General features: G+C 25.6%; 1 protein-coding gene across 3 annotated transcripts in view; it reads right to left on the reverse strand.

Moving 5' to 3' along the window:
- Window positions 1–3,853: 3,853 nt before the first annotated feature.
- The window catches only part of LOC119680216 (putative uncharacterized protein DDB_G0282129), a 28,652-nt gene continuing 16,321 nt past the window's right edge, over window positions 3,854–16,184 (reverse strand). For 2 of the 3 annotated variants that reach the window (XM_038092925.1, XM_038092924.1), the window contains exons 2-3: window positions 6,971–7,055; window positions 3,854–5,307 (exon numbers count right to left, since the gene is read on the reverse strand). In XM_038092925.1, coding sequence (XP_037948853.1) covers window positions 4,097–5,307; window positions 6,971–7,013 — 1,254 coding nt within the window. In that variant the 5' untranslated portion in view covers window positions 7,014–7,055 and the 3' untranslated portion in view covers window positions 3,854–4,096. Of the gene's footprint in view, window positions 5,308–6,970; window positions 7,056–9,585; window positions 9,730–16,184 lie in introns of those variants that run through there. The other variant, XM_038092926.1, reaches the window with a different exon arrangement.

The following is a 16,184-nucleotide window of genomic DNA, read 5'->3' on the forward strand; positions in this document are numbered from 1 at the left end:
CTTATATAGGCATTTTGTTTTGTGTAATTATACTATTTCAAAATGTAATTGATAGAGTCTAAAGTTAAAAAGTTCAATTGTGGATTATTTAATATACTAATGGTTTTACTAGTTTATATGAAAATTGGTAGTAAAGTTTTTTGAAAATTGTAATGCCTGGCGAATGGCATTTAGAGAAGAACAAGAGTACGTGTATTAGTGAGAGTTGTGTTAGATTAATAATAACGAACATTTAAGAGATATTAGATTGTTATAAAACGAAAATATTTATAAAAAATTATAAAATATATATGAAAAATATTTTTTAAAAATAAAAAGAATTTGAAATGGATTGGAAGCTAAAGGATAAAAATATTTAAACTGCAGTTAAGATATAAATATAATAGTACTAAGCTTATTAAAAGAAAAATATATGTATCAGAATATATGAATATATGAGTAATAATAATAGAAAAAAGGATAACGTCAGTGTAAACTTAGTTATTAGCCACATCAAGAGTTTGTAATTCTTTACTCATATATATTTATGATTAGAAATTATTTATTCGTGTTGTTTGAATTTTGTATTAAAACAAAAATTTATCAAAAAATTAATTATCTTTATCTTATATATTTATTGTTTCAAACATATTTTTTATAATAGTTTTCACATAATAGCACAAAACCAATTCTAATATTTGAAAGGGACTGGATTGGATGAGTAGTATTCATTGTATTTGGAAAAATAAGATAATTGGAAAATTGAAAATCTTGGATTACAAAATTCTATTTGTTAAATAAAAAAAAAAGATAGAAAAAAATTTAAACACCTTGCTTTCCGTTAATTATAACCAGTCCTTAAATAAATACACGATTAATATGCGTACATGCATTGTTTTACACAAATATACTAATATTTTACAATAATTTTGAGTTTTACATAAACTTAGTTTTTTTTTTAATAATTAAATAAAATAAGTTTTGAATTTGCTTTAAAAGATCACATTTCATTAAGTTTTTAATATTTTTATAATTATCATAAATTAATTATTCTTCATTATTTACCCATATACATATAAATATATATTATACATATATGCAATCAAATTCTTTTAAGTTATTTACATAAAATACTTATATATATGTATATATCGAGTGTGTGTATGTGTGTGTGTAATGATTCATTTTATTTAAGTTTAATAACATGTTTTTTTTGTTATACATAAATATTTTGTTTTGTATCTTAATTCTTAAAGAATAAAAATGACGTATAGAATAAAAATAAACTATTTTGCAAGTTCAAAGAAACAATTTAAAACTATTAGAATTGTGTTATTATAAAATAAAACAAATAATTAATAATGTATATAAATATATATAACCTTTTATTTTTTTATTTTAATTAGGAAGAGTTAAGTTTTTTATGTTTTTAAATATATCATTTTACTTGTTACCTAAATTTTTATTTCAAACTAGTTCATTTGTAATATTTTATTTATTATTAGTTGCAAAATCTTATTAGTTTAGTTTGATTATTTTAAAAATTCCACTCGTTTTTACATAAAAAAATATTTCATATTTTGTTTATAGATTTTTTTTTTCCAAATTTATTTATAAAATGTAAAAAAGAAATATATTAAATTATTTATTTTCCTCTCTTTTTTCTTTTTTGTAGAAATATTTGAATGTTGTTTTAATTTTTTTTTAAATTTTTGAATTTTCTTGTATTTGTTTTTTGTTTTTGCTGTAAGTTATAAATCGTTGTTGCAAAAATAGGACGTGACTGTACTTTTTCATATATATTCATGTATATAAATCAACTATTTCTTTATTCTGCTGTAAATTTTGTTTTATTTTTGCTTAAATGTTTCAAAATAAAAATATTTTTGTTTATCGTAACTATTTTATTGAATTTAATATTTTGTTTTGTTTTGTTTGTTTTAAATTTTTGTTTCTATTTGTTAATTTTTTAACATTTCATTTTGTTTAAATATTTATATTAAATTTGAAATTTTGGAACACTAGTTTTAAAACTCTCTTTATAACTAATAATATTTGTTGTAGTTGATTTTCATATATATATTAACTTTTATTCGATTTATTTATCATCTATATAAACATTATTGTTGATCATCATCAGCGATCATTAACTTTGAATTCTTACACAATTTAATTTTAACCTATCAAATAATAATAATAATTATATTATTTTTAATTTAAGTCTTGCTAAACGTTAAAAAACATTTTGTGTTTAATATTTAAATAATTATTGATTATATTATTATATTTGTTTTTGTTGTTATTTTGCTTTTTTTTGTATATCATTCATCAACCTTAAATTTCATATTTATTGTAAGTGGAAATGTAAACAACTATCGAATTTTGAGGTAGCCTCACTAAATCTTAAATAATCTTAGTAAGTATATAGTAAAAGAACATTATAATTTTTTAATTTTACTATTAATTGCCAGAGTTTATTTGATTTAGTATTGCTACGCTGAGTTTGAAATATTTTAATTAATTTTAAGCTACAACTTTACAGTTTCTTACTGTTAGTGTATTTCTAGTGCTGTTCAAATTGTTTCGTTGAATATTCGTTTAATTCAGTTGACGCAGAGAATAATGCTCAACGAAATTGTGTGTTTAAATTTTTAAGTGTTAAATTTGAGATTTTTGTGTTGCTATGCTAAAATATTTTTAACAAGTGTTTTTTTTTGTTTTAATTGTAATTGTTAGAGTCAACTTCAAAACATTTTTTATAACAGATCTATGTGTGGTATATAATTTTTAGTGAAATATGACAGGTGCTAAAGATTATTTAGAAATTTGGAATGAAGCTAAATTCTCTTCGAATATTATTTTTGTATGAAATACTGTCACTGAAAGTGTTTGTACTTAATTCTTATTTTTATCTTTGAGCTATAAATCAAATGATCTTACTTGTCAAAAAAAAAAAAAACAAAAATATTGGTATAATCTGTATTGAGATGTGCTAGAGTGTGGGGTATATATCATAGTGTGGTAAGTTTCCCTGTAATTTACCAAAGTTCTTATTGAAATACTTCGATTATATTAAGTAAATCTTTAAATATTGCATTTTAAGATATGTAAAAATTGAATGAAATAATTCAAAATAATCAACTCAATTAGCAATCGGTTAAGAACAATATTTTATTATTATTATTTAAAAAAATTCTTTTAATGAATTTATAATTAGTGTTTAGTAAGAGAGAGTGAGATAAATAGAGAAAATAAGAAAATAAGTAAAGACAATTTCAAGTCTTTACTTTTCTAAAAATGTATTGCTACTTAAAATGCCACTACAACCTCCTTTGATTTTAGTTCTCAATTTATAGATCATCATAATTAATACTAGAGACCTTCAATCAAAATTTTTTCTAAAAATTACTGAAATGCACTATATTTCTTTATAAGTTCACAACATATACTTATGTACTTTATAATGTTCTTTTCATTTCTTTTCTTTTATTTATATGTCTCTTAATTAAAATTATTTCTGCAACTAAATGAAAAATAAGAAAAAACACGAAAAAAGATTCGATATTTTGTTATAAGAATTGAAAAATAAAAATATTTAATTTTTGGTTGATTATATAGTTGATGTTTAGTTGCTGATTTTTTTTCTTATTGTTGCTGTTTACTTTCATTCATATCTTCATATGTACTTAATAATACTTAGCTTAATATTTAAAACATTTAACAATTATTTATTTATTTTATCAATATATTTATTTGTTATATGTGTATATAGTAAATTTAATTATTTGCTTATGTAAAATATTTTTTATGTATTATTTATAATAATATTTTATTTTTTTTTTAAAGTTTTTATTTCATAAATATTTTTAAAAAATAATATATATTATATAACTTACGTTTACATTAAAGAAAAACATATTTTGTTGTGTCCAATGCTTTTGCGTGAGGGCCACGCAACATTGTTGATCACTTAATTTATAAATGTTTCACAATCATTGTCAACATGTTGCTTGCTAATGGTGTAAGCAGTTGATTTTGTTAATTATGTGTAATAATAATTGTGTTGCTGATGTTGTTGTTGTTGTTGTTGTTGTTGTACGTAACCAGTCATGTGATATTACATGGATGTTGACGGTGCTGACGGCGTGGATGATGACGAAATTGATGGTGACGACGAAGCTGTTGCAGTAGTTGCTGCAATGATACCGCTACTTAAATTCGCTGCAACATGCTGGGTGGCTACAAATTGATGTGGATGTTGCTGTTGTTGTTGCTGCTGTTGCTGAAAATGCGTTTTCGGCTGTTGATAATGAAAATATGGTTGCTGTGTGAATTTTATTAAATGTTGTTGCGGCTGTTGTTGGTGTTGCTGGTGGTGTTGTTGTTGTTGTTGTTGTTGTTGTTGTTGCTGCTGCTGATGTGGTGTTGCAGTGTATATAAATGGTGCGCAAGCCGTTGGTACTGTTGCCGGTACTGTGACTGCTGGTGTTGTCAAAATTGGTATACAGTTCGAATTGTAATCGCTGCTTAACAGAAGTGTTGGTGTTGTTGGTGTTGAGAGATCATAGAACGCTGTTGGCGGTTGCTGGCTGTTGGGTGGTGCTGTTGCTATTGTAATTGTTGCTGGCGCTGCCTTAAGAAATGTTGGTTGCGCAAAATTACTCGTTAATGCCGCTATATGCGGTGTCGGCATTGTGGCGGTTGACGTTGTTGATAATGTGGTTGCCGATGAGAGTGTTGGTGAAGTGGCAATTGAACACGACGATGACGATGAGGCTGATGAGGGTGAATAAGGTGAATGATGTGAATGTGTATGTAATTGGTATTGTTGTTGTTGGGGATGTTGATGTTGTTGTGTTGGGTAAATATTGCTGTGTGTTGTTGCTATTGTTTTTGTTGTCGTATAATGCTGTGCTATGTGACTGTTATTCGCATAATGATAATGTTGTTGCTGTTGCTGCTGATGTGGTTCGATTATGATTAAATTATTATTGTAATTAGTTGAGATTGTTGCCGTTGGATTTGTAGCTTTTGTCATTGTATTTGTTGTTATATGTTGCGGTTGTTGCTGCAGTGGTATTTGCTGTTGCTGTTCAATTTGTTCGTATGGTGAATTCGATTGCAGAAGACTGTTTTTACTGGTGGTTGTTATTATATTGTTGTTGTTGTTATTATTGTTGCTACCGCTATGTATAATGGCTGCCATGACATTTGCCGGTGGCAACACAATAGGTATGTGATAATATTTACATTGTTTACGTCTGCATTGACCATTTGCATGATCGCGACACACAGCCACACGTTGATCACATACTTCAACCTTGTCGTCTATCGGAACAGAGTAAGGGGATAAAAGAAAAAATTTAAAAATCATTTTAACAAAGACATTTGATTAATTCAGTTAATATAATTATTTAAAAATTAATGCAAATAATACATACACCATTAATATAAGTTTTATTAATTTTAGATTTAATTTTAGACCTAGCGAACATAAGCTCTGTATATATATTTTCATATATAATTTTTTTTATGTTATAATATATAATTTTTCTTCATGAAATTTTGGTTATATACATAAAATATTTTTAATTTATATTAAATATTCTCAGAATTCCTTTCGAAACAACAATAGGTACCATGAACGCTTAGCAACATTGAGAAAATTACACAAAAAAAATCAACAAATGTAAATAGAGTTTAACAATTACAGTGAAATAATATATATATTTCTATTAAGAATAAAAAATATCGTTTAAAAAAACTTATATGTTCCCATTGCCTTCATTAAAGCAGTTTAGTTGATTTAGGTCACTAATAAAATTAATTAGAGCTTTCCTGCTTTTCAATTTAGTTAAGAAAAAATCAAAAGAAATTACACCAAAAATGTCGAATGCAACATTGCAAAATATATTTTCCAAAAAGTATATGATCGGAATTTGACATATTCGACACATTAAATAAAATGCTAATGAACAAGAAACAAGTCAAGACAAATACACAAGAGATAAGAACTTTTTTAGGGTGTTTGTACTATATAAATAAAAATTATACATACATTTTTTGTATTTTCTGCGGTTTGCATGAGCAATTAATAAATTTCTGCTAACACTAAACTAAATATTTTATAATCTGCTAACAATTGAAATGTAAAGAAACAAAAGCTCTCCAAGAACACTTATAAAACTCTAATGATACATAAAAGTTCTTTCTAATACATAAATCAATTTTTTGCAATGGAAACGACCAAATTTTAATTTGAATATACTTTATAGATTTAGCTGCAGTGAGAACATGGGATAATACGAGTCAATTGTGTTAACTTGGGAACTAAGAAATAGATATATATCATTGCTTACTGATATAAAAAGTTTTCGTTCAAAGAAATATATATTTAATTTTAGAAATCCAATATTTTTTAGTTCTTCATCATGTCATTGCATATTATACTTCAAATTTAAGTGACATTGAGTATAACAGTATAAAAATGTCATTCATTGCAAAACTGTTATATTCCATTTTGAATTTAAAATGCCTGCGAGTCTTGCTGTCATAATATTTTTCCATGTTATTTCCACATACTTTTTAATTTTTACTATATATAATTAATACTAATGATTTTTCTAAAGCATAATAGAGTTCCAAAGTTGTTTTAATAAGTTTTGTTATTTATGCAAATAAATGTATTGAAACAGATAATAACTATAATTGCAAATATTCAACACAATTCTTCTAGTTTGTATGTATGTAAAGAAGCCTATAGAAGCATTTTCAAATACGAGTATTTACAAATAAAATAAAAAAAGCGATCATAATATAATTTCTATATTAACCCCTAAAAGCACTTATATAAAGATCATATGTGTATATTTTATTATATTCAAAAATTATAAAAAATCATCTAAGAAGCTTAAATCAACAAAAAAAATTCTATGAAATAATTAAGTAAAATAATATTTATAAAAATAAATTTATAATAGCATGCACTTACCTTCAGTTAAATGAACGAATCTACAATTTAACCGACTGCACATTGATCTATTGAAATCTTGGCACACCGGGAGGGTGTCCAGTAACTATTGGTTTAGTGTAAAATGGCGGATGCGGTATATACGATATTTACGAATTACGGTTTACGGATGCGGGCACAAAATTCGTACATTAAAATTTTATTTACCAAAATAAAAATAATGTAATAAAAATAAATAAAAAAAACAATTTTTGTTGGTTTTTGTTTTGTATTGAAATCGATTTTGGTTTTAATTTATTTCATTTTTATTTATTTTTTTTTTTGGTATTGTCGAAAACGAGAAGAGAAGAAATAAAAAAAGAGAAAGAAAAAAGAGCAAAAATTAGTATCATTTTACTTAAAAAGTTATTTAATTAATACAATATAATGTAGATTTGTTTATATTTATTATTATATATACTAAAACATTTATTTGTTTTTAAAATAAATAAAATATTTTTACATAATAATTATTTAAACAAAAATTTTGCTATATTCTTAAAACCTTTTTTATGATATAAGTTAATAGTATTAATTAAATAAATGATATTCTGTTAAATGGCAGCGCAAATAATAGTTTATGAAAAGAAAATTTTTTTTTTAATATTTAACCAAAGTTTACCCCATCCTGAAGAAAGACTAATAGTAACAGTAGTAAGAAATTTAATTATTTATTGTTTTAGGATCGATGTATCTGTTTCTGTAAGAAATCCGGTAATTTTATAACTACAATCTTTAGAAGTACGTGAAAAAGATAGTGACTCGTAGAAAGTAGAGAGAGAAAAGAAAGAAAGATTAAAAGAAAGTGAGAGATTAAAACAGAAAGTGACTCGTTTTAAATAGAAAGAAAATGAAGAAAAATGAGAGAGAGAAAAAGAGAGGGCGTCAAAAATCAAGGAGTGAAAATAAGTTTAAGATTGAGAGAAATAGAAAGTGACTAGTAGAAAATAGAGAGAGAGAAAGAGAGAAAGAAATAGGTTGTTCGAGCAAAAGAAAGAGAGAAGTAGAGGTTCGGCGAGCAAAAGAAAAAGAGGACAATAGAGAGAGCGTGAGATAGAAAAGACTGAAAGTGAGATTATGATTGAGAAAGATAAAAAGAAAGTGAGAGATTAAGATAGAAAGTGGCTCGTAGAAAATATAGTGAGAAAAAGAGAGTGGGCGAGGGAGATAAAAAATGAAGGTATGAGAAAAAGAAGAGTGAGAATGAGAATAAGACTAAAAAAGATAGGAGAAAAATGTGACGCAGAGAAATATAGAGGAGTGCTAGAGAAGATAAAAAGAGTCGCAACAAGAAAAGTTACATGTAGTCAGTGAAATTGGGATATATAAAGAGAGTGAACAACAAAGAAAACAAAAAATTGAAAGGTATAATAAAAATAATTTTTATAATAAGATTATTTTAAAATCTTTATTACTGGGAAATTGGAGCAATTCAATATCTCTAATTCCTTTTTAGAAGATAAGAAGATATTTATCATAAGAAAATTATTTATGCGCGGACAAATGAAAGACACATAAAATAAAGAGAGATAGAGCAAAGAAACGTGAACCTATTAAAATAGATAGATAGTTACAAGGAGAAGAAAGAACTTAAAAGTTCTTTGCTTAAATTTCTTAATAGATAGCAAAATAGAGTATCACGATATTGAGGTAGAAAGGATTAGAAAGAAAAGTTATTTAAAGAAGGTTAAAAGTTCGGATATAAGTAAGGAATAGAAAGCGAGATAAACATAAGTATAGGTAGAATAAATATTATATAAGGGATGTATAATACGGAATGGTGAATAAAAAACATAACAAAAATAGCTGATTAGATTTTGTACAGAAACAGATTCACGAGAATATATTTACTCTTATAACAAATGGAAATTTAATAAATAAAGTAGTCAAAATAATGAAGAGGGAAAATATAGAATGGGGGACCTATGAAAATTGCTTTATTTTACTTAATATAATTAGCCATTAAAAAATCAAAAATATTATTTCATTCGCAACACCGATTCCCTTCAGACCTGTTGAAGTTATGAGAATGTTTACCACATACAAATAAACTGGGTGCAAAGGGATTGAGATATAAGCAAATAGTCACAGGTGATGTGCCAGTTCCTCATTTTTACTTGTAGTTTTTCTATAAATCTCTATAGGTTTTTCAATAAATTTTAGATTTTTCCATTTGTTATAAGAGCCTTAACACTTTAAAGACTTAGTCCGTTGAATATACAATGTAATGGTTAGTGATTGATATACGATACTTGTATATATATACATTTTAGATACTAGTTCTTTTAATGATGGATAAGAACCTATAAAAAAAATTAGTATAAATAATATTTTAAAAATTTGTTGTTAGGCAAAAGAAAACCAATATTTCATTCCTGAAACATATAAGGAAAAAGCTCAAAGCTATAAGCTATACATATATATTGTATATAAAAATAAAGATATTGCTTAAGCCTTTGAAAGCAGCAAGTTTAAAATTGAGAATTAATGTTTATAAAAATGCTTCAATAAAACAGAAAACAGTTTTTTCCATATATTAAATTTTGTAAAAGAAGCATTTTAATTGCGAGAAGCTTTAAAGCTTTATTTGAACTCACTTTGGAATATTTAATTGATCAGATCACTTTTGCAACACAATTAAATGCTTTTCTTTCAGTGACAAAATTCATAAAAAACATTGAAATACATTTTTGGAATGAGACGAAATTTCGGTTTGATTTCATATCTTTTGTATTGTTGTTGCTAGAATTGTAAGCTTATGAACTAGTGGGTTGCATAATGCAGTAACAGTTACAAATCCTAATAGGCGGCACTAGAAATATAAGAAAAAACAAAATAAAATTGGCACGTCATTGTTTATAGTTTTTGAAATAAGTTTACATATACAAAAAAGTTGAAGTTATCAATTTTGACTTAATTATATAAAATTTATAAAAGCTGCTAAAAGCTTTATTAAAGCTTGTGTGTAACATAATTTTTTTATATGAAATTTGCTTACAATTAAAATAATTTTAAATTTAATGGTCCGATACTAAATTAATATATTTATTTATTTATTTTAAACATTGAAATGTGTAATCATTAACGACATAGCCCTTGTCACAAGCTCAAAACTTTTAAGCCAGTGTCGGTAAAGCTTTCGTCGCTAAAAAGCTTTGAGTGGTGTAAAAGAGCTGTAAGTGTAAAACCTTTTGCCAAGATTATTCAATGTATGTGTATGAAGCACAGAAAAGTTAATTCAATTGAGTATGAAAGCTTGAGAGAAATACGCGAGATTGCTTTTAAGGTTCAGTTAATGGTTGAAAGGATATATAATTTAAAGTAAAGGCTTTGAGTTTATTTTTAGTTTTTGTGCTTGTACACTGTGCACGTGACAAATACTTTCCTGCAATATTTATTTACTCCAATTGTTATTCACTACATATTTATATATAAAGATCCGTATTAAAGATTTTTTATATGAACTTGAGGCAAAGCTTAACTTTAAAGCTCTTAAAAACGTTATATCATTTAAATATTTTTAATACTGATTACCACATCTAAAAAGCGTGTATATTCGATACGTTTTGAGTGTTTCGTTTTACTAAAGCATTTCTCTAAGATCTATAATTAAAATGTATGGTAAAAATTATATAAATAATTTTATTGCGCCAAAATAAATTCGATAATGGAAGAAAGCACACAAAGCTTTTAAGACGATAGCATGTTTATATTAAAAACAGTCGTAATTACGTAATTTGGTTTGCATATAAGAAAAACATACAAAAATTTGAATTAGAATTTATTCTTTACCTAATTATGTAAATAATGCCGTTGATTAGCAAAGGATACTGTGCGTACAAAATCGCCCGTTCCTGATTGGCTGCAATGGCCATGAATGAAAGAGAAACAATACAAAAAATATTTTAAAATCAACGAAATTCTAATATTCAATGCGTTTAATTTTTTGGTTTAAGTTAAATATTGAGTATCTTAAGAAAGCACATCAAAGTAAAAAAATACCAATCATAAGTAATTCAAAAGTAATCATATAGCATGTGTTCCCTGATCACTGTCCTTTCAAATTTTGCAAATAGTAGTGAAGTTCCCAGTAAGAAAATCTGTTAAAATGATATCTCTGTACATTGACAAATGACATCATTTTTGACAACTGTTAACTAACAGCAGCAAAGCATGTGTGAGTGTGCACTGTAAAAAAATCATGAAAGTACAAACACGCGCGCAGATACTTAAAGCAAATACGCCCATTTAAAAAGCTTGTCTGTCATTTGAGGCGTGATAGCGCAATTAATTTGATTAACCCAATTTTGTACTTTGCAAAAAAAAAAAAACAAAAAAAAAATAAAAACAAAACACGAGTCGTCCTTATATGAGTGAGTGCCAAGGTGTATCAATATGACTTTGTGTACGTTCGGCAAGTAAGTAGTAAGTAGGCCAAGGAAATGGTAAGGAAAAATGATTCATCAGACTAATTAATTTATTAAAGTATTTTAATAAAAGTTCAAGACGTGGAATTTTTTAAAATTAAAAAAGAAACTAAATTATTGAAGATATTATATCTAATAGATATCGTAAAATGTTATCGTGAAAATAATAATGGAGTAGGGGCACAACATTGGGACAGCTTTCTGCTGCTATTAACATTTTCTAATCTAAGTTCGATTTTTACTAGTTTTCTGATTCGAAAACGAAATAATTAATTTTACACCTCCGGTACGCCCATAGAGTATGTATTATTATTCAAAAAATTATAATATGTAATTAATATTCAAAATTTTACATCACTAAAATTAGTGCAGTCAAATTGAAGTAGGATTCTTACTGATAACCGACCTATGAATTCTATGAGCAAAGGATGAAGCAAGGATCATCGGCAAAGTAGTATGAAAAATGGTATAAGAAAATTATATTGATATCGTTTAGTTATTTCCATATTTATGCTTAATATGTTGTTTTGAGTTCTGCTGGTAATTGCAAAATCTTTGTGAATGAATCATTTAGCAATTTTGGGATCCAAATTCTAAGTATTGCATTGATGTTTAATTATTCCACTTAGACAGAAACAACATTAAATTTAGTATTCAGTATTGAAGAGAAAGAGTGCACATACTTCTCTTTGGTAGAGTGAAGTATAAGTACACTACTGACAGTTGGTTCAATGCAAAACTTATGCTGTGAGAAGTGAACTGGTTGTGATATCTCAGACAAAAAGGGAGAAAGTGGAATGAAAATGAAGAATAACATGAAAGATGTGAGGAGTGGAGAAAAATATGAAATATAAAAACAACTTTAAGAAGAAACAAATTAAGATTAGATAGATTGGAACTAGATTTAAAACAAAAGAAGATATGGAGTATGCCTAAGAAAGATATCCGTAATTGATAATAGATGGATCATGTTTAAAAAACATCAGTTTGAATAATTTATACAGATTGGAATAATTAGACAGATTAGAACTAGATTTAAAACAAAAGAAGAAATGGAGTATGCTTAAGAAAGATATCCGTAATTGAGAATAGATGGACAATGTTTGAAGAACATTAGTTCAAATAATTATTAAAATAGGTGTGAACGAAAGTTCATAAATCTTTCTGATATGGCTTCATAGAGGCAGCAATATTATTAAACAATGAATTTGAGACTGTTTAGATAATACTATGAGAGTGGCACGGGTACTGAAAAGTCAGTTCGAAACTAACAGAAATACAATATCAAACAGAGACACAGAAGTTCAAAACTAACTGAAAGTCAATGTATTAAGATATATTAATAGAGTAAAGTATAATGAAGGCTTTATATCTATAGAATGCTATCTATAGAAATATAGATAGTTTGAAACTAACTATAATATGTAACAGAGAAACAAAAAAAGGAAACGGGGTTAAAATATTTTATCATTCTATATTATTCTATATTAAATGAGTCATCAGTTAGCAGAGTTATCAGATAGACTTAGAAGTACGTGTATAAAGGAATGAAGACGAAAATAATATACAAGTGAATAGAAAGAGAGGGAGAAAGAAAGAGAGTAGAAGAAAGAAAGATATAAAGGGGGAAAGAAAGAAAGAGTGGAAGAAAGAAAGATAGAGAATATTAAAGAGTAATTTAAAAAAAAAACGGAATGAATAATAAATGTAAACAAGAAAAAAACAGTTGTGGATATATAAAAAAGAGATAAATAAAAGAGATAAAGGATGTAAAACGTATATGAAACATAAGCTGTTCAATAATAAGCAGCAGAAAGCTATAATAAATTACAGAAACATAATGTTTGAAAAATGAAGTTTGCAAGAAAAGGCGTAAATCGACATATCTATGTCAGATAAAGTTGTAAGTAAAACTTTAAAATTTGAATAAAGAGAAAAAAGATATTAATGCATATATAAAAAATGTATAAAGGACAAGGTAGCAATAGAAGAGGTGGTGTTATAAAAATAGTGGTAGGAAAAAATTATATATATAAATATTATAAATATAAATAAATATTTATATAAAAATATATAAATATTTATAAATATAAATACATATATAAATATAATATATATATATATATATATAAATAAACGCTATTAAATATGTCAGGAAAAGTGAATAGAAATGTAAGTATTGATAAGTTAAGTAGGAAAGTGAGCAAAAAAAAAGTATATTAGTGGAAAAATTTGTATATGAATATATATACAAGAGACCGAAAGTAAAGATAATATCCGGGGCATGATTAAACAACAGACGGTAGCGTCTCTCCTTGTTGTTGAACATTACTCCATGAGGTACTTAGCGACTCTTGGTCAATTTAATTAATTACCGATAATTGAAATGATACCGAAGTGCATTGACTGAACAGCATTCTTGACATTTTCATCTATTGTCGCAAACGACCGTGCTTAAATCGTCTGTTGTGCATAAGTTACAGGGAGGGAAAAGAATGTGAGCAGAAAGATTGGAAGGAAAATAGAATGGAACTAAAATTGCTTTAACCATTAACTACTATATTTTGTATTTTTTATCGTAATTTAGGCAATGTAGAGTATTAAATTGATGATATGCAGGACTTCCCATAAATTCTTTTGTCCACATTTTCTCTTTTATATCTCTAAGCTAACATTAATTCTCTGATAAAACCTAAACCTGCTGCTTTCTCTGTTTTTTTGTTTAACGATTACAAACTAAATTAGAGCTATTTTAAGCCTAAGTATTGTGGAAAGCTTCTAAGCTTTTCATTATTGAATTTGATTTAATTTTTGCAAAAAGGTTTGATAAAATAGAAAAGTCAAAATTAATATGGAAATTTTGCAAATGAATAACACCGAACGATACCTGGCCATTGGAGTCGGTGTAAATAACATAAGAAGCATTTAATGGTATTTTGTTGTTGGCTATTAAATTACAAAATAATATCGGATATAATTTAAAATTTTCGCATTTTCGCACAAATCACGTAAAATGGTATTTAAGGTTTCATATTGTTTTATATGTTTCAAAAATAAATAAGGGCGATTATAAGGCATTATTAGTTTTTGTTATTTTGTGAGCCAATAGTAATTGTAAAAAAAATTTGTTTAAAATAAAGTATATAAAATTTATGGTGTTTATTATGGAAATAAATTAAAATCCATGCAGTAGCGTTTGCAGTGAATTCGCATTGTTTTAGTTCATTATAATTTAGATTTGTGATTTTTTGTTGAGAATATATAAGCAGCAGTATTAAAATTTTCCATTATTGTTGTATTAATGAAATATGATTTTTCAAGTAGATAAAATATTAATACATATAAAAAAATGTAAATATAAATATATTTATGTATATATGTTGTATTGAAAAGTTATTTTGTGTTATTAACGTAAATGGTTTTAGATTTTGATTTGTTGGATATTTTGTTGTAAATAATTAAAATTTGTTTATATATTGCAGCATGCAGTGTGTTTGGTGCATTTGGTTTATGCCCATTTTCCAGTATGTTTAAATATTTAAAGTAATATATGTTGTTTATAATGTAAGCATGAAAAAAGAAGAAAATAATTTTTTATATTATTTAAATACTATAAAGCTGAAATTGTAAGTTATAACGCATATTTGTTATCATAAATAGATTTAGTTAAAAATTAATGCAATTATTTTAAGTGATTTTGAAAAATAAAATTTTATGTAAATAGTTGCTTCGTTTTAGTTCATTTGTTCTGTTAAATAATTACGCTTTTATTAAATTTTGCAGTTTAATAAAATTTAAAATAATTTTTTGCTAAAAAAAATTTAACTCGCAACAAGTTAACTAAATTCTGCAAAAATATTTACAATTTTTGTTTTAAACTTTTCTACCAAAAAACGTGTTGTAAAACAACACCCGAAAACCAGTTTGAAACACTGAAAAGTATGCTCCTATTTACATAGTAATTTGGTTTGTGATGAGAGTTAAAATAAAAAATGATAAACTCGCCCACAAAAATTTTACCATGTCAACTTGGCCCTTGGCTCTTTGCTTTGCCTCTCGGGTTAAATGGCAACAAACAAGTTGGGCACACCATTGGCCGTAAGTCCATAAAATTTAGTAATTAAGCTTTAAAAATAATTGCACTATTTTTTTTTTATACATATTTAATTAAAGCAAATATTAAGTTAATTAAGTACAAGTATTTAAATAAGCACGAATTATGTAGGCTTTATTTGTATTATTTTAGGGTTTAGGGTTTAAATTAAGCTTAAAGCGAAAGCATTTTACAATTAATATTTATTATGTGTGAATTGTTACATAAATACGAAAAAAAGTAATATAAATATTAAAAAAAAAAATTTAAGTTTATACACTATATAAATAAATTGCATTTTTGGATATAGAAAATATATTATATTAGTTTTTATATAAACTTAAATTGCACAGATATATTATTAAGTTGACATATATTCTGTTAGCACATATATATATTAGTTATATTTATACATACATATATGTATTTATATACATATACATACATGAATAAATATATACGCTATTCTTTACATATATATATTATGTGTATATAAAATATTCATGTAATATGTATATATATATATATTATGTGTTGCAAATACATATATACCTGAATACTATTCATTACATATATATATACTTTTTATTGTATAGATATAAGAATATCATAAAAATTAAAACTATTTCAAGACAAAAGCAACTAAATTAGCTTTAGCTGTGCCGAAATGATCATC

The sequence above is a fragment of the Teleopsis dalmanni genome, chromosome 2 (assembly GCF_002237135.1).
Source record: "Teleopsis dalmanni isolate 2A chromosome 2, ASM223713v2, whole genome shotgun sequence".
NCBI classification, from domain to species: domain Eukaryota; kingdom Metazoa; phylum Arthropoda; class Insecta; order Diptera; family Diopsidae; genus Teleopsis; species Teleopsis dalmanni.